Source organism: Melospiza georgiana, chromosome 16, assembly GCF_028018845.1.
Source record: "Melospiza georgiana isolate bMelGeo1 chromosome 16, bMelGeo1.pri, whole genome shotgun sequence".
Taxonomy (NCBI): domain Eukaryota; kingdom Metazoa; phylum Chordata; class Aves; order Passeriformes; family Passerellidae; genus Melospiza; species Melospiza georgiana.
Genome location: NC_080445.1, coordinates 1,180,989 through 1,208,917, shown reverse-complemented (window position 1 = coordinate 1,208,917; position 27,929 = coordinate 1,180,989). Strand labels below are relative to the sequence as shown.

Here is a 27,929-nt window from a genome sequence, read left to right as displayed (position 1 = left end):
CCGGCGCTGCGGGGCGCGGAGGGGCGGGGCCATCGCTCAGACCACGCCCCCTCCCGCTCTCCGCGCTCTCCCATTGGCGGAGGGGCGGCGCGGGGCGGGGCCGGGCGGGGCGGCGGCGGCGGCTCCCGCGCCCCCCCAGCGCCCGGCGCGGCCGCGGCGCCGGCCCCGGGATGTCGCGCAAGAAGGCGGCTCGCAGCAAGGGCGGCGGTGCCGCGCCCTCCGCCGCGCTGCCCCCCGCCGGACAGGGCTCCGGCCGCGCCGCCGCCGCCCCCCGGGGCAGCTCCGCCAACGCCGCCGCCGCCGCCGCCGAGCTGCCCCGCAACGGCGGCGCGGCGGCGGCCGGGCGGCCCTCGCTGAGCAGCAGCGGGGAGTTCTACGACCTCGCCTTCAAGGTGCGGGAGCGGAGAGGGCAGCGGGGAGGGTTGTAGGAGTGCGGGGTCAGGCGGGTGCGGGGCCGGGGGTGGCGTCGCCGAAGTTCCCGGGGGCCAGGACCGGGCGGGCATCCCTGCATCCGTGCATCGCTGCATCCCTGCATCCCTTCATCCCTGCATCCCCTTCTCCCTTCATCCCTGCTTGCCTGCATCCCTGCTTTCCCCTCTCCCTGCCCTCATCCCGCCCTCCGCTGCCGCCCGCTCGGGGTCTCGCTCGGCGGGGGCTGCGCCCGCAGAGCCCCCGGAGCGGGGCTGGGGCTGCGGGACTTGTGCAAGTGACGGCCAAAGGCTGCTCCGGGGAGTTGCTGTAAGCCCCCGATCCTGTGAACCTACAGGAAAGCGGGGCTGTGAGCAGGGTGACGGTGGCACCCCCGAGGGGCACCGAATGTGCTCCGGCTGCCGCTCAGATGTCCCCAGCCTGCCGGGCTCGGTGGCTTCTCGGTACTCAGAGCCTGGCGAGCGATATATCACCCTCACAGCGCAAATGAATCTGCTTCCTCCCCACCTCTCCCCTGAGACCCGATGGAAACCCAGCTCGGAGCCCATTTGATTATTTTCGGGCTCACGCAGCGATTTTGGGGCTCATTTAGTGATTTGGGCTGGGGCCAGGACTCGGTGAAACCCCCGTGTGTTTGTGACATGATCTCTGTGCCGAGCCCGGGGCACCGAGCCTGGAGAGAGCGGCTTTGCTGGGGCAGGTCCTGCCCGCTGTGGTGGGGAGAGCTTGTGCCTGTGGTGTTGTGGTTTGGGGGTTTGGGATGTGGGCTTGGAGGTGTTCGGGTTTGGGGTGTGGGGATGGAGGTGTTCGGGTTTGGGGTTGAAGGTGTTCGGGTTTGGGGTGTGGGGTTTGGGAGGGACATTCCAGAAATGTGCTTGTTTGCTTTGGTAGGTGCTTGGTCCTGATACAGCTGCATTAATGGTTCAACAGCTTCCCTAAAATGGAGCCACCTCTGTGTTTGCACTGGTCCTTGGCTCCTGGAGCTCACCCCTGCCTGCCCAGGCCGGGGCTTTCCCTAGGGATGGTCCCCATGGCACAGGGATGAGCCAAATGTGTCTCAGATGAGCCCAAACACGCCGGGTACAGAAGGCATCTGCTGATGGTCTGGCTGGTTTTCACCCAGTGGCAGACAGAAATTGCTTTGTGTCCAGTAAAAGCCTGGTTTATTAAACTTTCTCCTTCCCTTCCCCTCTCCTGAGGCTCCCAATCTGTGCCAATCCCGGGCACAGGGCTGGCTCCTGGCCCTGGGAGCTCTCTGTGCCCGGGTGAGGCTTTGGTGCTGCTGCGTGGGGAGAAGCTGCTGTTGAGAGTCACCAATTACAAAAAGATGTCTGGAAAATTTTTTTAGAAATCAATATTTTGGACTAAAATGACTTTTTTCCTCCCTTCCCTTGGCTTCACACTGGTACCCCTGTGGGCTCTGGCTGCCCTCACCCAGCTCAGTGCCCGGTGCTCCTGTGGGACACCAGTGTGGGCTCTGCTGGGGCTGTGGGGCACCGTGGGCACATCCTGCCCTCCTTGGCAGTGCCAAAGCGAGCTGCACCTGGGGCTGCTGCCGCCTCTGCACAGGGCTGGTGGCATTTGCCACCTCTGGCAGCCCTGGGAGGGTTGGGTGTGAGCAGGGGCAGTCCCTGCCATAAAGCCATTTCAATCCTGGCACGGGTTAATGGCTCCTGCAAGGCTGATGGCAGAGGGAAGGAGCCCGGGGTTTTGGGGAGCTGCATTTGGAGGCAGCCTCAGTCGTTGCTTTGTGGCAAGGACCTGCTTGCCCTGTCTGTGCCCAGGGCAGCTGCTGGGTGGGGAAACTGAGGCAGGTGGGGAAACCGAGGGAGGCGGCGCCGGGAGCTGCTCCCTTGGCATCCACGGGGGACTGGCAGGGTGGCCGCGGGCATGTGTGGGTGCCACTGAAGCGAGGGCAGAGTGCTGGAGCTGGCACTCATGGCTGGGGACCCCCAAGGGCAGTGTCACCCTCCTGGCATGCCTCACATGGGGTGGGCTGTTCTGTGGGGGGCAGCTCTTGGTTTCCAGGGGCTTTGTGCCCCCATGAAGGACCTGTTGAGTGCCTGTCAGGGCAGGGGAGGGTGTCTCCAGTCTGGTGACACGGTGCAGGGCCTGAATAATCCCCTTGTGTGCCCTCCCCGCGCTCCCCTGGCTCTGAGGACATCGCTCTTGGATGTGCTTCTTCCCCCCGTGCCCCGCTGCCCAGTGCTGTGATGGGGCGGGGTGGTGGCTGTTTTGGGGTGCCTTCCCAGCCCCGCAGCCTCACGCCCATCCCTCCATCCCTCCCTCCCTGCAGGTGATGCTGGTGGGGGACTCGGGGGTGGGCAAGACCTGCCTGCTGGTGCGCTTCAAGGACGGCGCCTTCCTGGCCGGCAGCTTCATCTCCACCGTGGGCATCGACTTCAGGGTGAGTGGAGGGGCCCGTGAGGGTCTGGCAGGTGGGTGGTGGGATGTGCAGGGGGTAACAAACACCGAACCTCTGCAGCCATGTCAGGGATGGGGCAGCCTCTCCTCTGCTCAGGATCCTGGGGATAATTCCTGTAACGACTGAGGCCTGACATCTGCTGTGGAAATATTTCCCTAAGGCAGTTCCAGTGGGCTTTAAGAGTTGTTTGTGTTTTTTTCTTGGAACAGCGGAACCAAAACTGATAAAAAGCAGAATGTCCTGGAAGAATCTCCTGAGCACAGCTCTGGAGCGCTGCTGTGGGGCTGTGCTGTGCTGAGGGGTCTCTGCTTGGCTGGGAGCAATGGGAGCATCTCCTGATGCCAGGAGAGCCATGTGGGCAGTGGCTGGAGCTGTGCAGCTCCAGTGAGGACAATGGGGACTGCTCCACACAGGGAATAAGAAGAATTCCTTTGGGGGAAGAGAGGGGATCACATCACAATTCCTGCAGTGCCCCGGTGTGCCAGGGCATCCCTTGCCAGGCAGGAACATCTGAGTGAGCACCAGGGCCCTGTAACCTTCCCCTGGCCGTGTTCCCTGTCAGTGCCGTGCTGGGGGGGCTGCCTGGGCTCTCTGTGGCTCCCTCAGCCCTGTCCAAGGGGATCCCCCCCGTGGGGTGGGACAGCAGAGCCGCAGGCACGGTGACTTGGCAGAGGTGGCACCAAAGAAGAGCCTTTCCAGCAGCTGTGCAGGGCACGAGGCAGGGCTGGCACCGAAGCCTGGCTTGCCAGGATCTGCCACTCCCTGGCCCTCACCAGTGCCCCAACCATCTGCCACCCCCAGAGTGTGAGCCTGTCACCCCCTGGGCTGTCTGGGCAGTGCTGCTCCCCCTGCCCTGCTCCCGGCTGTGCCATCTCTCTCTCTGATGGATTTGGCTCCGTTTGGGGGCTCTGCTGTGAGGAGCTGCTGGTGATGCCACCACACACCAGCGTTGTGCCTTCCCAGCTGCCTTTTCCCAGCAGGATCTCAGCTCTTGGCTTTTATGGGAGATGAGTGTCTCCTGTAACCTGCTGCTTGCCTGGGCTGTGGGTAACAGCCCTGTGGAAGGGTGAAGGACGGCTCAGAAAGCTTTGAAGGAAGGGATGGTCCGTGCCTGGCGAGGCTGGGGGTGCTGCAGGTGAAATGGGTGAACTGGGCTCTGTAATTGCATACAGAGGTAATTACGCAGTGTTCAGGTGTCCTTCAAATAAAAGGGTTTTATTACTGATCGGAGTGATTGATACAGAGGGCAGCCATAAAACCCTGTGACTTATTGATTAGAGTGCTGAAATGACTGTTGCTGAGGAGCAATCAAATTAGGGTTAATTTACTTCTCTAATAGAGCTGCTAGAGCTCCGTGTCTCTGAAATGGGCAGATTGTACAGTGGGGGAGATCATGCGGATGCCCTAAAACTCATTATTATCATCCTTGCAAGGCATTCATAATTTTGGGGGGACATGGAAATAGTTTTTTGGTGTGCCTCTGCATTCCCAGCAGGATAATCCTGTTTGGTAACTGTGGGCACCGTGATGCAGATGATGCTCTGGGGTGGCAACACCGGAGGCTTCTGCAGGGTTTAATTTGTGTCTTTTTAATCACAGAGCTGCCACATCCCAGCTCCTTCTCCCCGCAGCCCCGAGTTTGGCAGGGTTTGTGGCAGTGGGAAGGTGTCACCGGGGCTCTCTGTGTTCTCTTGGCCCCTGTGCAGGGTGCTGAGCGAGCTCAGGGGGTTATTTTGGGTTTTTGGCAGGGTTTTTGGCAGGGATCGCGGCACTCTCCGAGCCTGGCTGGCAGCAGGGAGCTCCCCAAGGCCAGCGCGTGTGCCAGCTGTGCTCCTGCGCACGCCCGGCCTTGCCGGGCCCTGCCATGTCCCTGGGGCCATCCTGGCTCAGCACAGCACGGGCACGGAGCTGCCCAGCTCCCCACACTGCCCTGGGCACCATCTGCACTGCTCTGATGCCGCCCGGTCCCTGCCATTGCTCTGGGGCACCCCAGGCCAGCCCAGCTCCCTCCTCTCCCAGGCTCTGCTCCCACTGGGCTCTGGGATCATTGCTGTGCTCAAGGATGGCACCCGGAGCTGTGGCTAATGGCTTACACAGGCCAGAGCCAGTGTAAATGAATAGAGATCCATTTCAAATGAATCTGGCATTCCTATTCCTAATGGCCCCTGAGGTTTGTTCCCTCCCACTGTTTTATGTGAGGGAGAGCCTCCCGAGACGTGTTTGTTTATTATCATCGCTTAAACAAAGAGGGATGCTGATCTGAATGTGTTTGGAAAACAAACCACTGATGCCGGGGAAATAAAGATGATTGTAATATTAACAAAGGCATCAAAATGGCACCTGTTGGCTTTGAGCTTTGGAGGTGCTGCGTCCTCAGCGTTCTGTTCCAGGAAAATGTGGTTTGCTGGGGGAGCATCCTTAGCTCCTGGGGGTGATTCCAGCCTTCCCAGTTCAGCTGGGACAGGGCCAGGCTGAGGGTGCAGCGATGGGTGGGTGCCATGGGGGCAGAGCCCTGGGCAAGGGGTCCTGCTCTGGCAGGGCTTTGGCTGAGGAGAAACCCCTGTCTGAGGAGAAACCTCTGCCTGAGCAGGAACCTCTGTATGAGTAGAAACCTCTGAGCAGGAACCTCGGTATGAGCAGGAACCCCTATCTGAGGAGAAACCTCTGCCTGAGCAGAAATCTCTGAGCAGAAACCCCTGTATGAGCAGAAACCCCTGTCTGAGCTCCCGAGCTGTCCCCCAGGCTGGGGGACAAACCCCTCTCTGCCTTCAGCACCTGGATCACAGGTGACCCCCTCGAGGTGTCGTTGCCAGATAATGAGGGGGTTAATTACTGCCCCCCGTGAGCTGTGCCATGGCACCGGGGAGTCCCGGCAGGTTTCTCCCCACAGATGCCCGCAGGTGAGGGCACAGCAGCTCGGGGCAGGCTGTGGGGGCTCTCCTGGCTTCGCACGCTGGGGTTCCAGGGCGAAGGGGCTCCTGGAAAGGAGCAGGTGTGGCGCTCGGGGGTGTGAATCCCGATTTTCTCAGTGCCACGGCGGGAGCTGCCTCTCCTTGTGATTTTGGCAACGCTTCAGAAACCTCGACAGAAACTCAAGCTGTGCAGCCAGGGGGACTCGAGTCCCGCGGTGACAGCTCAGTGGTGGGAGTGTCGCCAAGGTGAGGGGCCAGGGGGCCACCTGAACCCCCCGTGTCCCTGTCCCCAGTGACACCCGGGCTCCGTGGGGCTGCCCCATCCCCACAGCCCCGAGCTCTGCAGGTTGGGCGAGGGAAGAGTTCTGTGCTAATTGGACCTGAAAGGAGAAGAACATAAAAGAAACAAATTAAGGATGCGCTCTTCTCCCTGGGAAGAGGTGCTAATGAGCTCCTTCGCATTGGCAGGGGTGACGGTGCCTGTGTTAATCCGGGGATGAAACCGCTGGGAAGGTTTTTGGTGGGGTTCAGAGCAGGGTGGGCTGCTCTTGGTGCCGTCCCGGGTGTGCAGGGCTGTCAGCGCTGTGCAGGACAGGCAGCAAAGCAGCAGAGCAGGAAAGCAGCAAAGCAGCACAGCAGCAAAGCAGGAAAGCAGCAAAGCAGCACAGCAGCACCGTCCTGGCCCCTGGGCACATCTCCAGCTGCCAGGGCAGGCGGTGGCACAGGGGACATTCCCTTTGAAGGCCCAGCTTTGATGTGCACAGGTTCTCAGGGCTTTGGGGGGGTTCAGCTGCTGCCCAGCCCCCTCGGGAGGCTCCGTGCTCTGCCCCAGCCTTGGCTGTGCCGTGGTTAACGTGGGAGCGCTGTCAATAAAATAAAACCTGTCCCGGTGGCCCTGAGCTCTGAGGACTCCTGATTACGCCCAGCCCTGTGCGGCTCAGGGCTGGAACCAGCGGTGCTAATGTGGTTTTTTTTTGTTTGTTTTTGTTTTTTTAATATGGGAGGTTTGTGGCATCTCTGGTTGTTTTTTGTTGTGTTTGTGTGTGCCCCTTCCAGGGGCTGCCCTCTGCTCCTGCAGCGAGCTGAGCTTTGCTGAGCTGAGCTTTGCAGGAGGATGGGAGTATTTTCCCCAGCTCTGTGGGGTGTGCAGAGGAGCAGCGACCACGGTTTGGATCCACCCAGACTGGTCCTGGGGGTGCTGGGAGAGTGCTGTGGGTGCCTTGAGCATCTGCTGGTCCCCAGTGGGCACCCAAATCCCTGCCCTTGGGGCATGCTCTGCTCCCCAGCAGGTGCCCAAATCTCTGCCCCATTCCTGCCCCATCCCTGCCCCATCCCTGCCCAAATCCCTGCCCACATCCCTGCCCACATCCCTGCCCCATCCGTGCCCACATCCCTGCCCCATCCCTGCCCCATCCCTGCCCACATCCCTGCCCCATCCCTGCCCCATCCCTGCCCACATCCCTGCCCACATCCCTGCCCCATCCCTGCCCCATCCCTGCCCAAATCCCTGCCCCATCCCTGCCCCATCCCTGCCCCATCCCTGCCCCATCCCTGCCCCATCCCTGCCCAAATCCCTGCCCCATCCCTGCCCCATCCCTGCCCCATCCCTGCCCCATCCCTGCCCAAATCCCTGCCCACATCCCTGCCCCATCCCTGCCCCATCCCTGCCCCATCCCTGCCCCATCCCTGCCCAAATCCCTGCCCCATCCCTGCCCCATCCCTGCCCCATCCCTGCCCACATCCCTGCCCCATCCCTGCCCCATCCCTGCCCTCCCAGCCTTTGGAGGGCTGGAGCAGCCTGGAGCCTCCTGGAAGCCGGGGCTGGCTTTTATCTCAGCGCCTGGCACGGAGCATTAGCAGGGCTCATTTTCTGGTGGATCAATCTGGAAAAAGTGGGAGGGGAGCTGCTTAGGCCAGAAGAAAGAAATGGGAAAAAATTAATTTCAGTGTCTTTCTGTGCAGAATGAGCCCTGGATGTTGGAGGGAGGGAACAGGGCAGAGTGTTTGGGGTGGCTTTGGGTTGGTCTCCAGGGCTGGAGCTCTGCAGAGAAGAGTTTTTTCTTTTCCTGGGAGAAACATCTTGGTGCTGCCAAGTTGTTTGGATCAAATTCCCTTCATGGGGCCATACCAGTGGGAACAGAGGTGCAACCAGGACGGGGCAGGTGGGGCAGGAGCAGGCAGGGGGTGCCTGTGCTCCCACCTTGAGTATTCCCGTGGCAAATACTTGGAACTGGATGCCCTTTGAGGTCCCTTCCAACCCAAACCATTCCACGTTTCTGTGTGTTCCCAGCAGCTCTTTGTCTGAAAATCAGTTTGCTCTGCAGCTCCCATTGCTGGATGAATTTTAATAGCAGCCAGTAGCTGATTTCATGTTTTTGCATTTCTCACTGTGTGGAGAGCTGGGCTCATTTTGCCCAGAGCAGATTTCCATCCCCGTGAGCGCTCAAGGACGAGCTGGATGGGGTTTGGAGCAGCCTGCTCTGGTGGAAGGTGTTGGACCTGGATGCTCTTTGAGATCCAACCCAAACCATTCCAGGAGTTTCTGACGGTTCCTGCCATGCTCCCCACCTTCTGCCTGGTTCCAGGGTATGGTTATGGTGCTGCCACCCTGCTTGGGCACCAGCTGTGCCCAAATGCAGCACGGGGAGGCAGATCCTGGCACGTTTGTGCCCCTTGTGTGTGGCTCTGAGGGTGCTGCTCCCACACAGCTGCTGGTGCCCATTCCCCACTCCCAGGACGGGCTCTCAGGGCAGTAGATGCCCATTTCCCTGGGAACCCAGCCCTGCTTTCCTGGCAGGGCTGGCAGAGGGACACTCAGAGCTCTGCAGCCTGTGGTTTGCACGCAGGGCTCAGTTGCCAGGGGATCAGGGGATGCTGCTGGTGCCCGCGGTGCCCGCGGTGCCCGTGCCCGCTGCTGGCAGCTCCCGGGGTTCATCCATCCTCCTGTGCCTCCTGCTCCTGGGAAATAAACCCACAACCCGCCGCAGCTCTGCAGCACAGCAGGGAGATGCAAACCCTGTGTGCAGGCGGGGATCCCAGGCACCAGGGACTCCAACCCTGCCCCGGGGCAGGCACAGAGAGGAGATGAATGCCTTCAAAGCAAAACCTGAGCGGCTGGGGTGGCAGCCAGCCCCAGAGCCTGCTGAAGAAAACTCTCACCCAGCTTAATCCTCTCTGCAGGATGGTGGGAAGGTGCCTCCTCCACCTCCTTGGTGTCAGAAATACCACCCAGAATAGTTTGGGTGTGGAATTTTTGATCCGTTCCAGCTGCCAGGATGGTGCTGGGGATGTGGGGCTTGCAGGATGCTTCTGGAAGGGCACCAGTGTGCCCGGGCTCCTGCAGCCCTGGTGCTCGCGGTGCTCCTGGTGCCTGTTGGTAGCTGGTGTCCCTGTGGCTCTGTCCTGGCCTGGCCTGGGTGGAGTGATGGATTTCATTAGCTCAGGGGGAGAGAGAGGGCCTGGGCTGCTCAGGAGCTGCAGTGCAGGACACAGGCAAGGAAAACACAAACCTGGGAGCTGCTGGTGCAAGGAGGGAGCTCGTAAAGGTGCTCACACAACCTGCCTCTGCATCCTCCTGGCCAGAGCTGTGTGGGAGCCCAGAACCCCTGCAGAGGATGGGAACCATGGGGAACTCTGTCACAGACATCTTTGTATGAAATATCCTTTCCTTGGGGCTTTTCCTCCTGAGAAGCCGAGAGGCCTCAGGAACAAAATGCAAACAATGGTTATCTGCTGCTGTGGGATGCAACAGGTGCATCTGGGATTGGTCTCGTGTGGTTGTTTGTAATTAATGGCCAATCACAGACAGCTGGCTTGGGCAGAGAGCCCCGAGCTACAAACCTTTGTTATCATTCTTTGCTATTCTACTCTTAGCCAGCCTTCTGATGAAACCTTTTCTTCTATTCTTTCAGTACAGTTTTAATGTAATATATATCATAAAATAATAATTCAGCCTTCTGAAACACGGAGTCAGATCCTCATCCAAGAACCCCTGTGAGCACGGTCACAAAACTCAGCTGGGAAATTCAATCCCCAGCCCTGTACGGTGTGTCTGGGTCAGATCCCTGCGCTGCTGCAGCCCTGCAGGGTCCTGTGCAGCAGCAGCTGGGCTGGGAGGGCTGTGGGCACACGGCTGGGCTGTGCTGGCTCCTGCCTGGCTGCTGCCAGGTGGGGAATTGGCTCTGGAGGGGCCAATTTGGGAATTTGGGCACTGGAGCCTCCCCTGGCATGGCCCCGAGCCAGGCTGGATCCGCTGCCGGTGCCAGGCCTGACAGGGAGCCTTTCAAACTCTCTAAAACGTTCAAATGGGGCCAGAGCAAGCCTAAATGCTTTCAATATTTAATGGAATACATTTGGCTTAATTTCACTTTCATCTTTTATTTGTGAGAAAATATTGAACTCAGCTGTGCAGAACTGGGTTGTTCTTTGAAAGCAGAGGGAAGGCGCCCAGGAAAGGGGGCACGGGTGGGGTTTGGGTGTCTCTGCCCCCCCTGTGCCCCTGGGATGGGCATTTGGGGCATCCCTGCCCTGTGGCTCAGCTCCTGTGCTCCCCTGGGCCCTTGCTGCCTCTCTGCTGAGCTGCTGCCTCGTTTTGTTAATTAATTATCGCTCCCAGCAGGGTTTGGGTTATTCCAGGGTGGATGCTGATGATCTGTGTGGGGAAGGGTGAGGTGCCAGTCCTGGGTTTGGCACTGCTGCAGTGGCAGGAGCTGGCTCTGGCTGAGCTCACCAGCTGCTCTCTGTGTGTTGTTCTTCCCTGAAAAGCACCTTTCCCTTTTTCCCTTTTTCCCTTTTTCCCCTTTCCCCTTTTCCCCTTTCCCCAAAGAGCCCCTGCCCTGAGACCTGAGCCACGGGGTCAGTCCCATCCATGGGTGATGGTGGCACTGAGCATCACCGTGCTCAAAGGCAAGGCAGTAATTGAATACGCCAAAGCTTGGAACAGTGAGCACCAGCAGGGCACCCTCCTTGGGGAAAACTGGGGGAAAAAAATGGAAAAAAATGGAAAAAAATGGGAAAAACTGAGAAAAAGCCCTTGCTGCCTCTCTGCTGAGCTGCTGCCTCGTTTTGTTAATTAATTATCGCTCCCAGCAGGGTTTGGGTTATTCCAGGGTGGATGCTGATGATCTGTGTGGGGAAGGGTGAGGTGCCAGTCCTGGGTTTGGCACTGCTGCAGTGGCAGGAGCTGGCTCTGGCTGAGCTCACCAGCTGCTCTCTGTGTGTTGTTCTTCCCTGAAAAGCACCTTTCCCTTTTTCCCTTTTTCCCTTTTTCCCCTTTCCCCTTTTCCCCTTTCCCCAAAGAGCCCCTGCCCTGAGACCTGAGCCACGGGGTCAGTCCCATCCATGGGTGATGGTGGCACTGAGCATCACCGTGCTCAAAGGCAAGGCAGTAATTGAATACGCCAAAGCTTGGAACAGTGAGCACCAGCAGGGCACCCTCCTTGGGGAAAACTGGGGGAAAAAAATGGAAAAAAATGGAAAAAAATGGGAAAAACTGAGAAAAAGCAGCCCCATCAGAGCCGTGTTTGAGATGGAGGGAGCTGCAGTTGGTGTGTCCCTGTCCTTGGATGGTGGTGGGGCACACACAGTTCCTATGGCAATGGGGATTGAGGGCTTTGCCTGCAGAGCCTTTGGAAGCAGAACAGTTTGTGGTTGGCACCAGGGGCAGCTCCTGGCTCCATGCCAGGGTGCTGGAGCTGCCCTGGCCCAGGGGCCCAGAGGAGCCCTGCAGCTCACAGGGACACCGAGCATTTTTATTGTGCCTCAGCACCCAGTCGCTGCCCTGGGGCACTGGTGAATCTCTCGGAAACAGCAGCAAATAATTCATTTTTATGCCTCCCCTGGGAAAAAGCGTTTCTCCCTGATCACAACTAATGTGAGCTGGGAGCTCGTGGTGCTTCAGCTTCACAGGGTGATGTCCCCTGCCCTGGGCTGTGGCTGTCCCAGGGTGAGGGGGTTCCTGGGTGCTGTGGGGGTCTCAGTGGTGCCTCTGAGCCTGAGGAAGGTGCTGGTGAGGCTGGGCTGGGTCAGTTCCACCCACAGGAGGTCAGCAGGCAGGAAGGGCCATCTCCTAGGGGCCACAAAACCATTGGCACATCTCTGAGGTGTGACCGGTCCTGCTGGGAACACCTGGGCAGGGTTTGTTCCATTTTGTGTGGGGATTTTCCGTTTCGTTTGTGGAAAGGAGGGATCAGATTCCACAAAGCCATGGCACCCACGGAGCCATGGCACCCACAAAGCCATGGCACCCACGGAGCCATGGCACCCACAAAGCCATGGCACCACCTCGCCAGCCCTGGTGCCATCTGCCGCCTGTGTCTCGGGCTGTTTTCCCCCCGCCTGCCCAGGCTCGCTGTTCCAGGCTCGGTGACACACGGGGGAAATGGAGCCTTTGGCTTTTCCAGCTTTGCCTGTGCAGCATCACCACGGCAACGATGCCAGCCAAGGCTGCGTGCCATTAACGCTGTTACCGGGGGAGAGCCCTGGCTGTGATGTGTGCCGGGCTCGGGAGGGGCTGCGGGTCCTGCCCCACCTGTGCCAGCTGGGGAGGGGCTGCGGGTCCTGCCCCACCTGTGCCAGGCTCGGGAGGGGCTGCGGGTCCTGCCCCACCTGTGCCAGGCTCGGGAGGGGCTGCGGGTCCTGCCCCACCTGTGCCAGGCTCGGGAGGGGCTGCGGGTCCTGCCCCACACTGGGGCTGCGGGTCCTGCCCCACCTGTGCCGGGCTCGGGAGGAGCTGTGGTTCCTGCCCCACCTGTGCCAGGCTCGGGAGGAGCTGCGGGTCCTGCCCCACCTGTGCCAGCTGGTGGGATGTGAGCCCCCCGTGCCCTTGGGGTGCCCTCCCTGCCCAGCCGGTGCTGAGGAGCTGGACGGGGGGTCCCGCTCTGCGGGGCTGCTCCCCAGACCCCTTTGCACTGGGGTGACACGTCCCGGTGGCCGCTGGCAGGGCCGGGTGGCTCTGGGGCTCAGCCCTTCGTTACCTGCACCTACCAACGTGCGTGAGTTAATGGCAGGAGTGCCCGCAGTGCCCAAAATAACTTTGTTCCCAAGCGAGCGCTAATGCCTGGCAGATGTGATGTGTTTTCCCTCCTGGGTAACACGCGTGGGGTCAGAGTGTTCCTGCCATGCTGGGGGAGCACAGCAGCTCTGGGAGGGCCGATTCTGCAGGGACCAGCCCCACAGATCAGTGCAGAGCTGGGAATCCTCCCACGGGGCCCTGGCTGCTCCAGCTGCAGCCCCTGCCTGAGCCTGGCCTTCCCAAACGTGCAACCAAAAAAGAAAAAATCGATGTGTTTTGGTTCAGTGTTGTTTGTGAAGGGTTGGCAGTGTTGGAGCAGCTTCCCAGGAGTGTGATCTGCGCTGCCCAGACCCCAGCACCCACGGTGAGGGATCTGGGCTGCTTTGCCTCCCTGGGTGATTTCCCAGCACAGCCCTGGCTTGCAGCTCCAGAGCCCCACACGGGGACAGCAAATGTGGGGCTGGGTTGGCCGGGCTGGTTGGGCTGCCTGGGGTGGCTGTGGTGTGCAAGGGATGAGCTGAGTGTGCTGCAGTTCCTCAGCACCTCTGCATCACCCGGGGCTCTCCGTGGTGCCCAGACCTGGGGGAGAGCCTGCTCCAGCAGAGCAGAAAATGGGAGAGCTGGGACTGCTGCCAGGGGGGAGGAGAAGCTCTGCAAAGATCAAAGCTCTGAGTGCACGGTGCCTGTGCTGTGCCTTCTGCCTCGTGCCACCCGTGGGGCACCCGAGTGGCCGCCCTGGCACTGGCACAGGAGGGTGGGCAGGGCTCTGCCTGCTCAGCCCCCGTGTCCCCATCTCTGTCCCTGTGTCCCCAGCTCAGCCTCATGTCCCCAGCTTTGTCCCCCTGTCCCCAGTTCTGTCCCGTGTCCCCAGCTCTGTCTCTGTGTCCTCAGCTCTGTCCCAGGGCCATTTCAGGATTCTCCTTGCATAAGGTGGCCAGGCAGCACCATGGGTGAGGAGGGTCCTGCCCTGCACAGGGGGCTGGGACCTGCTGCACTCCAGCCCTGGCTGTCCCTATTGCCACTGCCCTGGCTGTCCCTATTGTCACTGCCCTGTCTGTCCCCATTGTCACTGCCCTGTCTGTCCCTATTGCCACTGCCCTGGCTGTCCCTATTGTCATTGCATTTCAGCCCTGTCTGTCCCTGTTGCCACTGCCCTGCCCCTATTGCCCTATTTTCCTTGAATGCTTCGAAGAATCCGGGCTCAGGTTTGCTGCTCAGCGCTTTTTGGGAGCTGTCTGCCTTGGCTGTGGGTGAAGGGTGGCAGTGTTCGGGATGAAAAGCTGCAGATTCCTTTGTCAGGTCTTTGGGGATTTCATTTCCTTCAGGGATGAGAAGTGCTGTTTAGTAATGCTGTTTGCAGCGCTGTCTGCGGGCGCTGCTGTGCTGCTGCTGGGTGCTGACAGAGTGTTTGCTGCTGCACGTGCAGCCCTGCTTTTCCTTTACTTGCATTGTGGAGTCTTCTCAGAAACTTCAGGGGAGTTTTGAGCCCAGGGCTGGCTGCAGTCACCGAGGCAGATCCTGGAACTGTGTAGGTTTGAAGAGACCTTTAAGTTCAGACAAGTGCTGCTAGGCTTTATTTCTCCCCAGATAAATGACTCCCTGCCTAACAGGACCTGATGAGCCATTTTTCATCTCTGTGCCACTGACGGGGCCGTGTTTGCTGCAGATGAGAAATGATAGAGCAATAAATGCTCCGTGGAGATCCCTGCTCAGCTTTGCAGCGTGCCGTGGCCTTGATGAGCAAAATGAAGATAAATATGTCGAGTGCCACGTTCCTTATTCCCAGCACTGGCACAGACCTGCCTGAGCCATCTCTGCCCCCTTTGTTCCCAAGGCTTCCTGGCTTAGAAATAAGCAGAGATATTTTTTTAAAAAAATCCCTTATTTTATAAAGTATGGGAGAAAGAGATGGAGGGGGTGAGTGGTGCAGGGCAGGGTGGTGGGGGTGCTGTGCAGACCATCCAGGGTGGGGAGGATCCATCCTTGTGCTGGAGCTGCAGGTTTGGGCTCAGTTTCCTGCTGGCTGCTGCTTTCTGGTGCTCTGGTCCCCAGGATGGCTGCAGCAAATCCTGCCCTGAGGGATTTTGGGGGTGGTTTCTCTCTGGCTGCCTTGGATGGGGCTCAGGCTCACTCCCACTCTCAATGCCCCACACAGCCCCATCTCCATCCTGCTCTGAGTGTCAGAGCTCAGTGCATCCCTCTGGGTGTCCAGAGTTGCCCAGGACCCCGTTGTGGGGATCAGAGACCCTGGGGATTTGATTGTGACCCCTGGAGCAAGGTACCAGCTTTGTATGAGGACCCGAAAGTCACAGAAGTTTAAATAGTATAATAACAAAATAATCACAGGGTGAAAATGTAGATTTTAGGATTTTTGGTACGGGGGTTATGGGGGCAAAATGGAAGAAACTGGGCATGTCCAGTCTTTCTTCTTCTTCTTCTTCTTCTTCTTCTTCTTCTTCTTCTTCTTCTTCTTCTTCTCCTTCTCCTTCTCCTTCTCCTTCTCCTTCTCCTCCTCCTCCTCCTCCTCCTTCTCCTTCTCCTTCTCCTTCTCCTTCTCCTTCTCCTTCTCCTTCTCCTTCTCCTTCTCCTTCTCCTTCTCCTTCTCCTTCTCCTTCTCCTTCTCCTTCTTCTCCTTCTTCTCCATTTTCTGCAGTGCTGTTGGCACTTTGGGATTGGTCTAGAGCAGAAGTACACTGTCTAACACAGGTGATGGGCATTGGGAATTCAGTGTAAATATGTTATACGTAGTTTGCAGTATAAAAGGACAACACAGAGTGCCTGTGGCTGCCCTGCTGAGCAGATCTCAGCTGGGCAGAGAGAAAATTTTATATATAATAATTAATAAACAACCTCAAGACTGAAAAGTGAAGAGCCCAGACTTGTTCTTCAGCTGTGTGGGCTGAAGCAGAGACACCCTGCACATCTGGAGGCAGCAAATATCAACCAAAACCCGAGACCTGAGCAGCCCCGTTGGGCTTGAGAGCACCAAACCTCATCTGCCTGAGCCTCCCTCAAGGATCCTTTCCTGGATCACCCCAGACTTTGCTGTCCCATGGGCTGGCAGGGAGCACAGCCCTCACACGGGACCGTGAATGCTGCAGGCAATGCCGGGAAGCAGAGCAGGGCTGGGTTTAAAGCCTATCATCCTAAGCAGATCCTCTTACCTCTAATCTGTGCCTAAGACAGGATTCTCTTCTTGCCAGAAGATTCTCTTCTTGCCAGAAACCCCTTTTATTTGCAGCCTGATGTGACTAGAAGATGATAAGTCAGTAAATGTTCAGCGTGCCTGCTCCAACAAGGGCCTGGGCTCTTATCTGGGCAGGGCTGGCAGCCGGGGAGATGGGATTTAATGGGTAATTGGGATTTAATGCAGTGAGCAGGCTCTGCACAGGGGCTGGTGCTGCTGACATCCCTCTCTGGGTGCTGTGGGGACCCAGCTGGACACCAGGGCTGGGGGCACCCATGCAGGGCCAGGCTTGGGGCTGCTCCAGGCTGGGTGTGGCAGAGGGGACAGGAGGGGTGACACGTCCAAGGGGCTGTGGGGTGGCTCTGGGGCCAGGCCTTGGCTGCTCCAGGCTGGATGAGGCAGGGGGGACAGGAGGGGTGGCACCTCCACGGGGCTGTGCCTGGAGAGATGCTGAGCCACCAGGAACAGCTCCCTGGCTGGCAAAACCAGCCTCAGGGTTTTAACGAGCAGATTTAATGCAGCGTCCTGCTGTTTTGGGCAGATTTCCATATCGATCCCTGATCTATTTTTGCAGCTGCCGTTGGAGGTGGTTATTTGTGTGTCTGCTCTATCACAGCTCAGCCCATTTCCTCCTGGCACAGAGTGTTTGTGCTCGCAGGGGCTCCCTGGGCTTTGCCAGGGGGGAATTTGGCTCCTGGTGTGGCCTTGGCGTGGGGCTGGGGTGCTCCAGTGTCACAGACACATTTTATGGAAAATCCTTTTCTCGGGATTGTTCCTGCTGAGAAGCTGAGAGGCCTCAGGAACAAAATGCAAACATTGATTATCTGCTGCTGTGGAATGCGACAGGTGCATCTGGGATTGGTCTCATGGGGTTGTTTGTAATTAATGGCCAATCACAGTCAGCTGGCTCTCTCTCTGCCCGAGCCACAAACCTTTGTTATTATTTCTTCTTTCTATTCTTAGCCAGCCTTCTGATGAAATCCTTTCTGCTATTCTTTTAGTATAGTTTTGATGTAATATATATCATAAAATAATCAATCAGCCTTCTGAACCACGGAGTCAGATCCTCGTCCCTTCCCTCATGCCCTGTGAGCACGGTCACCCTGCAGCCCCCCTCCAGCCACTCCTGCACTCTGGATTTCTCCCGCTCCCTGCAATACAGGACAGCCCAATCTGCTCCCAGCTGGCCTGGCCCGGTGACACCACAACCTAATGACATTTCTGGGTGGCTGCACTGTCAGTCCCACAGCTCATTAGTGGCGCTAATTAACTCCGTGCTGCCCCAGCGCCCGTGCCTGCTTTGATCTATAGTCACTGATGCCATTTATCCCCGTTGTGACAGGAATTTGCCCCCCCTCGGCTGCAGGAGATGCCTCCAAGGCCCAATAACAACATGAGAGGGGCTCCTTTCCCATGGTAAATTGGGGTGCACTCCTGGCAGCACCACGGGAGCCAGCACAGCCACAGCTCCAGGAGCCAGGGCAGGGGGCCCCAGGCTGGAGCCTGAGCGGTGCCCTGAGCACTCCCCATTTGTCCCGTTAATTGCAGAGCAAATTGATCCGTGTATCCAATTTAACTTTAAAGGCTTTAATTAATGAGTCCATGCGTGTGAGAGCTGCGAGAGGCCGGGCTGTGCTGCAGCTTCAGTGCCAGGGGCTCAGGCACTGGGGACGTGCCAGCTGCTCCTGCTGGGGCTTATGGGCGCTGTGGGACCCTGTGATGGCATTTGCCCATCCTGTGGGGACCCTGCAATGGCATCTGCACATCCTGTGGGCACTGTGGGGGCCCTGTGATGGCATCTGCCCGTCCTGTGGGCACTGTGGGACTCTGTGATGGCATCTGCCCATCCTGTGGGTACCCTGTGACCCAGCTGTGACATCTGCCCATCCTGTGGGTACCCTGTGATGGCATCTGCCCATCCTGTGGGCACTGTGGGTACCCTGTGATGGCATCTGCCCGTCCTGTGGGTGCCCTGTGACCCAGGCTGTGGCTTTGCCCATCCTGCAGCTGCTCAGGGCTGGCAGCGCTGGCTCTGTGTGGCAGCACTGTCTGTGCACGTCTCAGCACCAGCACAGTTTCACCCCATTGCCTTCCCCTCCCTCCCTTGTGCTGCTCGCTCGTGGCTGAGGATGGTGCCAGGGCTGCAGCCAGAGGGGCCTCGCTGTGTGATAATGCTGCTCCTAATTGAGGACCATCTGCACTTGGTAATTTAATTTTTCCTGCATCTGCAAGGTTCCAACTCTGTTTATCTGATGTCCTGACGATTATTTAACTTCAGTGCATCGTGTTTGTCCACCCTGGGCACTGCAGGCATTCCGCTGCCGCCCCTGCTAGATGAGATTTCAGAAACATTTGCACTGCCTCGGGAAAAAGGACACAAAGCTGAAATTGGGAAGGGCGAGAGCAGAGCTGAGGTGCAGGGCTGGTTTTGCTGCCCAAGTTGTGGCAGGAGGCTGTGGGAGCTCTGACAAACAGTGAGATGGGCAGGAGCCCTGAGCAGCACAGCCCTCCCTCCCAGCAGGGCTGGCAGCACATTTCACATCCCAGTGCCTTGACACACCACAGCTTTTGTCTTTGGGTGCTGAGCAGGAGCTCAGCCCCCAGCTGTGCCTGGGAAGGGCTGACAGGAGGGAATTGAGGCATCTCCTTAAAAAAAAATAAAAATTGGAGGCTGGAAAGTCACTTAGCTGTGGTGTGGGGAGACCTGGGCATCTGGTTCATCTGAACTTCTTGGACACTTCCAGGGATGGAGCAGCCACAGCTTCCTTGGGATGCAGGCAGGCATGCCAGCACCAGTGATGCTCTGGCTGTGTCTGCTGCCTTCAGGAGCCCCTCTACAGCTTCTCACCCTGGAACCCTGCTCTGTTCCACACCCAGTCCTCAGAAAATCAATTTTTCCCCCAGCAGCACCTGGATCCCTGTGCGGAGTTTAATTAGGTCTGAGCATTTACCTCCCTAAAATATAGGTCAGCAATAATTAGTGTGACTGCTGATGCTGCTGGCTCTGTGTTAATTAACTCCTGAAGGGGAGGTCAGAGCATGTGGGGCACCTCTGGAGCTTCAGCCCTTTTGGCTGCTCCCCAGGTGGCTTTGGCCTGGGTGATGCATGCTCAGGGCTGGGGCCATGGTGTCTGTCCTGGCACCCGTGGTGTCCTGCCAGCCTTTGGGCACGGCCACCATGGGGACTTGGCCACGTCCCTGGGCACAGCCACGCTGCTGGGAGCTGGAGGTGCTGAGTGTGGCCATGGGGATGTGACACTCATTGTGTCCTTGTCCTTGTCACCATCCATCACACCGAGTGTCCTCATGCCGAGAGCTGGGGCCGATGGTGGAACACAGAGCCTTTGCCTTCTTCTGCAGTGCCTGGCACGGTCCCTGGCAGGTGCTACTGGCAGCTGGGAATGGTGTTTGGAGTGGCACTGTGCTGGTGCAGAGCCTGTGGGATGGGATGAACCTGTGGGATGGATGAACCTGTGGGATGAACCTGTGGGATGGGATGAACCTGTGGGATGGATGATCCTGTGGGATGGATGAACCTGTGGGATGGGATGATCCTGTGGGATGGGATGAACCTGTGGGATGGATGAACCTGTGGGATGGATGAACCTGTGGGATGGATGAACCTGTGGGATGATCCTGTGGGATGGATGAACCTGTGGGATGGATGAACCTGTGGGATGGATGAACCTGTGGGATGATCCTGTGGGATGGATGAACCTGGGGGATGGGATGAACCTGTGGGATGGATGAACCTGTGGGATGGATGAACCTGTGGGATGAACCTGTGGGATGGATGAACCTGTGGGATGGATGATCCTGTGGGATGGATGATCCTGTGGGATGAACCTGCGGGTCCAGCACCTGCACAGAGGAGCACGGAGGGTTTTGGAGAGCAAGGTGAGCTCAGAGAGTGGATCTCCTGCAGAGCATAAAGCTGCCCCTGCATAAAGCTCAGCTGTGGCTCAGGTTAGGACAGGGCTGTTCCCCGTTCTCTGGGACGAGGTGGAAGTGCAGCTCAGCGCTGTTTGTGGTTCTGCCCTGGGCATGGCTCTGTCCCTGCCCACCTGGGAGCCCTAGCCAGACGCACCAAGGTCCAGGGAGCACTCTGTGGCGGTGGGAACGCTGGCTTTGAGGCACTTGAGGAGCCCTGGTGTCACATCCTGGGGAGGCTCAGCTCCACGTGTGGGGAGCCCTAAACCCCCGGCCTGCTCCCCGAGTCCCTCCCTGCTCCCCCACCCCAGTCCCTGGTGCCTATTTTTACAGCTCCTGGGCTGTGAATCACTCCTCTCCCCCGTCTCCGTCGCTGCCTTTGAAGGTATTTATAACCCTGGGCCGTCTCCCTGCGCTGCCTGAGCAGAGGAGGATTCAGCGCTCCGGCTCCGCCTGCCCTCTCCTCCTCTCCACATCCTCGTGGAGATGTGCAGGAGATGAGACGCTCCCTCTGTCCTCCTTGAAACCATCAATGAAGAGCCTCCCCAGCCCCTGAAGGGGTGTGGAATGTGCAGGGACAGGGCTTGGCATGGATCCCTGGGGGTTTGGTGGCGCTGGAGTGGCTGGTGGCGTGCCCAGTGCCAGGGTGCGTGTGAGCCAGCAGAGCCCAGCTGGGGTCACAGCAGCCTTGGCCATCCCATGCCATGGGAGATGGGAGATGGGAGCATCCCAAAGCAGCTCCGGAGCAATTGGAGGAAATGGGATTTAAATGATCAGCAGAGCAGCCACCAGCTGCCTCGTCCCACTGCTGTGCTGTTCCCTGCCCGTGGTTCCAGCACGTCCCACTGATTGCTGTGCTAATTTCTGTGGATCTGGCAAGCAAATTAATCTCTTCTCTGCTCCTTCCCCTGGGACCCTGGCTTGCATTCCTTTCGTGTTTGGAGAGGCTGGTGCAGATTGCAGGGATGGTGGCTGCTCTGGGACATGGTCAGGATCCATCTCCTGCCCTCCCTGTCTGGCACAGCCACCCTCAGGGGCTCCCACACAGCTCCCAGCTCTGCCAGGGCATCCTTCCACACAAAATATCCCCTTGGCTTTGGGGAAAACCCATTGTGGAGGGACACTTCCCCCTCTGCTCCTTGGTTCCACCTTTCCTGAAACCAAGCAAAACAGGAGGGGAAAACATCCTAAGAGAGAAACCAGGAGAAGAACAGCTCCAAGAGGCAGGAGCAGGAATTATTTTTAATTTGCTGGCTGTGTGTGAAGTGGTTTTCTCTATCTTTTGAAGACTGTTAAGGTGGGATGCTGGTGCTCATTAATTTATGGCCAGCAGTCTCCAGCCTGAGCTGGGTGTGGCATTGCCAGGGTTTAGGTACCCAAATAGATGCAACTTCTGCTGATGCAGGGAGAGATCCTCTGGCTGGGCCCTGGTGAAAATGGCTCTGCAGGTGCTGGGACCAGTGGATGGGGGTTTAAGAAGCAGGAGAGGGGATCAGCCCGAGGGTCTGGGGCAACACTGGCTGGGATGGGGGCTGGCTGTGTCTCCCTTGGCATTGTGCAGCTGCACTCACCTCTCACCACCCTCTCCATTCTCTTTCAGAACAAGGTGCTGACGGTGGATGGGGTGAAGGTGAAGCTGCAGGTATGTCCCCATGTCCCTGGAAACATGTCCCTTGCTGCCCTGGGAGTTCAGAGATGGCCAAAGCCCCTCAGAGGACAAAGCAGAGGAGCATCCCCAAAATGGGGCCCCACCTCTATCCTTTGTGCTCGTGTCTCCTGCCCTGGGTCAGCCTTACAGACCCTTCTGGCTGCTCTGCAGGAGCCTGCACAGGGCTGGGGGCTGTTCTAGCCACAGTGATGCCATCCCAGCCCTGCTCCAGCCCCCTTAGCTCCTCTGAGCCCTTTGCCTGCAGCTCGGTAACACAGATCGCCCAGGCAGCAGCGTGCTCTCTGCAAACCTCCTGCTGCATTAAGGACTGATAAATCACATTAGCAGCTCCCCATGCATCCATCTGCTCCATGGATTTTCCAATTAATGGCCGTGTTGGGAGCGCTTGGCCACGCCGTGTCCCCACACCGAGGAGCGGGAAGGCGCTGCCTCCGTATTTATTGCTCTGCTCATTTTTCCTATTGATATCCCCGGGAGCAAAAGCTGGAGAAGCTTCCTGGGGTTGCACCATTCTGTTTGGGCTGGTTTGGGTGGGTTCTGCTCAGGTCTGATCCCTCTGCTCCCGTCTGCCCTCCAGATCTGGGACACGGCCGGGCAGGAGCGCTTCCGCAGCGTCACCCACGCCTACTACCGGGATGCGCACGGTAAGCACGGCACCCTGCTCCTGGGGAGCTCCTGGGGAGTCCCTGCTCCTGCTCTGGGTGAGCACGGCACCCTGCTGCTGCTCTGGGTGAGCACGGCACCCTCTGCTCCTGGGGATCCTGCTCTGGGTGAGCACGGCACCCTGCTGCTGCTCTGGGTGAGCATGGCACCCTCTGATCCTGGGGATCCTGCTCTGGGTGAGCACGGCACCCTGCTCCTGGGGAGCCCCTGCTCCTGCTCTGGGTGAGCACGGCACCCTGCTCCTGCACTGGGTGAGCACGGCCACCCTGCTGCTGCTGTGGGTGAGCACGGCACCCTGCTCCTGGGGATCCTGCTCTGGGTGAGCACGGCACCCTGCTCCTGCTCTGGGTGAGCACGGCACCCTGCTGCTGCTGTGGGTGAGCATGGCCACCTCTGCTCCTGGGGATCCTGCTCTGGGTGAGCATGGCACCCTGCTCCTGGGGATCCTGCTCTGGGTGAGCACGGCACCCTGCTCCTGCTCTGGGTGAGCACGGCACCCTCTGATCCTGGGGATCCTGCTCTGGGTGAGCATGGCACCCTGCTCCTGCTCTGGGTGAGCACGGCCACCTCTGATCCTGCTGTGGGTGAGCACGGCACCCTGCTGCTGCTGTGGGTGAGCATGGCACCCTCTGATCCTGGGGATCCTGGTCTGGGTGAGCATGGCACCCTGCTGCTGCTGTGGGTGAGCACGGCACCCTGCTGCTGCTGTGGGTGAGCACGGCCACCTCTGATCCTGGGCATCCTGCTCTGGGTGAGCATGGCACCCTGCTCCTGCTCTGGGTGAGCACGGCCACCTCTGATCCTGCTGTGGGTGAGCACGGCACCCTGCTGCTGCTGTGGGTGAGCACAGCACCCTGCTGCTGCTGTGGGTGAGCATGGCCACCTCTGATCCTGGGGATCCTGCTCTGGATGAGCACGGCCACCTCTGCTCCTTGGGAGCCCGTCCTCAAGCTGCCCCCGCCAGGTGAGCCAGGAATCACTGGATTTTTTCCATGGTTTTCCATGGGAAGCAGCTACTGTGGATGGAGCAGGCTCTGCTGTCGCAGACACATTTTATGAAAAATCCTTTCCTCAGGATTTTTTCTCCTGAGAAGCTGAGAGGCCTCAGGAACAAAATGCAAACAATGGTTATCTGCTGCTGTGGAATGCAACAGGTGCATCTGGGATTGGTCTCATGTGGTTGTTTGTAATTATGGCCAATCACAGTCAGCTGTATCGGACTGTCTGGCCAGTCACAAGATTTTATTATCATTCCTTTTCCTTTGCTTGCAAGCTTTCTGATGAAATCCTTTCTTCTGTTCTTTTAGTGTAGTTTTAATATAATATATATAATAAAATAATAATTCAGCCTTCTGAAGCATGGAGTCAGATCCTTGTCTCTTCCCTCATCCTGGGACCCCTGTGAACAGCACCACAGTGCCAACACCAGCAGTGCGAGGTGTTGCTGTGCTGGATTTGTGTTCTGTGTCTCACAGGGCCCTCATGGCCAGGGGGCTGCGTGCTCTGTGGGCTGGGTTTGGCACAGGCACTAACGGGCTGTCCCTCTCTCCACAGCCCTGCTCCTGCTCTACGATGTCACCAACAAAGCCTCCTTTGACAACATCCAGGTACAGCAGCAGCCTGGGCCCTCCTGCTGTCCCCCTCGTGCCACTGGCTGGGTTGTGGTTGGCTGTGGCTTTGGTCAGGAGCTGTGTGCTGCTGGTGGGAGCTGTGGTCACTTGCAGCAGGGCTCTGGTCACTTCTGAGCACCTGCAAGGACAGGCAGGGGACGGGCAGAGCAAGTGTTCCCTTTCAGAGCACATAAAGGGTGATGGATTCACTGCCCCAGCACTGGAGACAGCAGGCAGCTGCTCACACCACGGGGCCAGGGATTACAGGGAATTAGAGCAGGTTTGATTGGATTAGGCTGGATTAGAGGGCAGGTTCAGGTGCCTGCTGGGAGCAGTGCAATTGGCACGGGGCAGCACGTGCAGGACATGGGCATGGGGCACATCCTGGGTCAGAGGCTGATGTTACCCTGGGAAATGGGATCTGCTGGCAGCCAAAGTGGGGTGCTGGGCTTGCTTGGCCAAGTGGGTACCCCAGGGCTCCGGGGAAGCCCAGATACCCTCTTGTTGACAGGGATCATCCATGGAACATCCCTGGCATTGCCTGGGATGGCAGCACTGCCTCCTGGGGGTGTCCATGGCAGCACTGGGGCAGCTCCCCATCCCTCCTGTTCCTCTGCTCCTTCTGGAGCCATTGCCAACCCCTCTCTCTGGCTGTGTCCCTCCAGGCTTGGCTGACAGAGATCCACGAATATGCACAGCAGGATGTGGTCCTCATGTTACTAGGAAACAAGGTGAGCCTGGCCCCAGGGCTTTGCAGAGCCTCCTGTTCCTCCCACGGGCAGGGGAGCCTGGCAGGGCGTGAGGGGACAGGGAGGCACACGCTGGTGACCTTCCCAATCGCCACAAACTGCTCTTGGCCATTCCTGCTGCAGGTGGATTCAGCCCAGGACAGAGTGGTGAAAAGGGAAGATGGAGAGAAGCTTGCCAAGGTAGGTGAGGTACCTGAGGATGTCCCTGAGGATGTGTACAGGAAATGGTCACCTGGAGACCAGTCCGACCCAAAGTACACCTGGGAACACTTGGCCTTTTTTCCCTTGTCATGCTCTCCCCTTTCTCCTCATCTGTTCTTCCTTTAAGTTTCTACTAACACCTCTTTTGTCCTCAAGAATCACTCCCTGAGAGCCCTGGGAGCACCCCTGGTGGCACCCCTGACAGGGCTGTGTCTCATCCCACAGGAGTACGGAGTGCCCTTCATGGAGACCAGCGCCAAGAGCGGCCTCAACGTGGAATTAGCGTTCACAGCCATCGCCAAGTAAGTGAGCAGGGCAGAGGCCTTGTCCTCCAAAGGAGCTTTAGCAGCGTCCAAGCCACGCTGAGATCAACTGAGCTGGGCAGGGCAGCTTGGAATCTTGGCATAGTTTGGGTTGGAAGGGACCGTAAAGGCCATTCAGTTCCATCCCGCCATGGCAGGGACATCTTCCACCATCCCAGGTTGCTCCAAGCCCTGTTCAGTCTGGCTTTGGACACTTCCAGGGATCCAGGGACAGCCACAGCTGCTCTGGGCACCCTGTGCCAGGGCCTTACTATCCTCACAGGGAAGAATTCCTTCCCAACATCCCATCTACCCCCACCCTGCCAGGGAGAAGCCATTCCCTGTGTCCTCTCACTCCACACCCTTGCCCAAACTCCCTCTCTGGCTCCTTCCAGACAAAACCCTCTCCCTGCCAGAAGCAGCAGTAACACCTCTCCCCTTCCCCAGGGAGCTGAAGCACAGGTCCATGAAGCTGCCCAACGAGCCCAAATTCAAGCTGCACGACTACGTGAAGAAGGAAGTGCGAGGCTCTGGGTGCTGCAGGTCCTAACGCGTGTTTGTACAGAGACTCAGGCCCGTGGGCAGTGTGTGCATGTCCGTCTGTCGTGTCTGTGTCTGCCCCCACGGCCAGCTGAGAGCAGGGCACAGAGCAGCAGCAGCAGCTCTCTGGGATTCTGCAGCCCCCGCATCCATCGGCTCCGGCTCCCCTGGCCAGCGTCCCTGCCCTGCTCACAGGTGGGAGGGGGTTTGGAAGGGGCTGGGGTCTCCCTCTGTGCCTGCTCTGTGAGGCTGCTCTGACCCTGGTGAGAGCCAGGCTGTGCTGCAGGGGAACCAACGCCTTCTCCCCACCTAGGAGGAAAAAAGTCCTGATTTTTTCTGGGTAGGAGAACGTCCTGAATTCCCTTTTCTCTCCCTGTGTACCTGGAATCCAGCTGAGAGCCCTGGCCTGGGGCGTGCAGGAAGGATGTTTGAAGGCAGCCATTCCTGTAGGTGCTTTCTCCTGTCTGTTCATCCCTGTGAGGTGGGACACGTTCCCACAGTGAGGGATTCTCTGCTCCCTGCCAAGGCAGAGCTTGACTGTCTGAGTGAGCTCCTGCACACCTGGCTGTGCACAGAGATTTCTGAATGTTCATCCCTCTGGGAAAGGCTCTGCTTCTCCTCCTTCCGCCCTTCCTGGTACTTTGAGAAGAATCCTAATGTATTGCAGCTTATTCTAAATACCTTCCTCTAAGTGTGATGGTGTTTTCAGACTGCAACAACGCTTTGATATCTTCAAAGTTCTCTTGGGCAGCTCTTTCTTTTCACCGCAGAGAGCTGGGGGGAAGCTGCAGGCAGTGATTTTACAGGCTGCAGACTCCTGCCAGCTCTCTTCAAGGGCCTCCTCACCCCTTTGGTCTGTGTCAGGCTTTTGGCTGTTTTTTTTGTCAAGCTGCACTTCTCAGTACAAATCTGAATCTGGATGAAGTGTTTGGCCTTTGGCAATTCCTCCCTTTGAAAACTCCACGCACACATCAGCAGGTGCCCGCTGAGCCTCGGTGGCTCCTCCACATGGAGCAGAATAAATCACGCATCCTTTGCCCTCCAGCCAGCAGCAGCCCCCAGCTGCTGACTCAGATACCCCTGCCCCTCGTTTCGCTTGGATTTTGGCTCCAGCACTGCCTTCCTGATGGGCACAAGGAGCCTCCGCAGCTCCCACGTGCTCCGAGCTCCGCTCCTCAGGGAGCTACAGCAACACGAGCAGCTACAGCTTCACACGGGGAAAAAGGATCTTAAAATGAACCAGCTTTCTTCCCTAAATAGTACTTTAGGGGAGAGACAATTCTTAAAGTTGTCTGATTTAAATTTCAAACTCACCTGTGGAAAAGCCATTTGTGCAGGAGTGTTTGCACTCCCAGCAAACCCTGCAGCCAGTCCTGCAGGAGCAGCCGGGTGATGGAGGGGCTGTCGGGGCCCCCTCACCCCAGTGATTTGGGTTTGTGTGGGGCAGGACCAGCCTGGCAGCTCCATGGCTGTTTCCTCATCCTGCCCGTGGAGCAGCAGCAGCCCCATCCCGAGGCGACAAGCATTGTCCCTAAAATTTGGGATTCCCAATGGATTAGGATTCCTATTGCTAGGTTCCTACCTTCCCCCTCCCTCAGACTGGCATCTGTCTGGGTTGCAGCTGCTCACTTCTTGCTCGGTGTGGTCTAAAGCCAATAAAAACCCCATAAAATGAGGAAGATTTAAATGTTTCCCTTTAGAGCACTTCCTGTGGGGAACAGACCCTGCTCCAGCAGAGCTCTCACAGCCCTGGTCGTGGTTTAGACCCAAACTTGGAGCAGGCTCAGCCCCTCTCCCAGTGCAGGACTGGTTTCCAGTGCCTGCACACTGGGCTGGCCCCAAGCTCCTCCTCACTTGGGATTTTCCACGGGCCTTTGCTGCCACCACGCGGAACCGCTCAGCGCAGCGTTAATTATTCCCGTTAATTGCTCAGAGCACCCAGCCACGTGCGAGGGCTCGGCCTCACCTGCAACATCCCATTTCTGCTGGCTCTTGTTTACAGCTTTCGGTTCATTCCTGTTAATAAAATTTTTTAACAATCTCCATGGCCACAGCGGTGTTTTGATTGTCTAAACAGCACTGTAAAGTTGTTTAAATATTTCAGCCTTAAAACCATCTGGATCCACATGGTAGAACCAGGGTATGACACAGTTTAAACTGGATTTTGGGTAATTTCTCCCCAGAAAGGGCTGAACAGCCCTGGCACAGCTGCCAGGGGCACTGCTGTAGTCCCCATGCAACCGAAGTGACTTCAAGACTCCAATGTGGAGTGAGGCTGAGAAAAATCCGTCAAATTTTAA

At 58.1% G+C, this 27,929-nt stretch overlaps 1 protein-coding gene across 1 annotated transcript; it reads left to right on the top strand.

Annotated features, from left to right (window-relative positions):
- Positions 1 to 170: 170 nt before the first annotated feature.
- On the top strand, positions 171 to 27,670 carry RAB26 (RAB26, member RAS oncogene family). Its single transcript, XM_058035389.1, has 9 exons — positions 171 to 392; positions 2,726 to 2,836; positions 21,496 to 21,537; positions 22,142 to 22,208; positions 23,782 to 23,834; positions 24,503 to 24,568; positions 24,710 to 24,766; positions 25,013 to 25,089; positions 25,537 to 27,670. The coding sequence occupies exons 1-9, from the start codon at positions 171 to 173 to the stop codon at positions 25,637 to 25,639; spliced, it is 798 nt and encodes a 265-aa protein (XP_057891372.1). The 3' UTR covers positions 25,640 to 27,670.
- Positions 27,671 to 27,929: the final 259 nt, after the last annotated feature.

Coding starts and splice junctions, on each gene's coding strand:
- RAB26 (XM_058035389.1), top strand. CDS start 171: ATGTCGCGCAAGAAGGCGGCTCGCAGCAAGGGCGGCGGTGCCGCGCCC. Junction 393..2,725: donor TCTACGACCTCGCCTTCAAG/GTGCGGGAGCGG, acceptor CCCTCCCTGCAG/GTGATGCTGGTGGGGGACTC. Junction 2,837..21,495: donor CCGTGGGCATCGACTTCAGG/GTGAGTGGAGGG, acceptor ATTCTCTTTCAG/AACAAGGTGCTGACGGTGGA.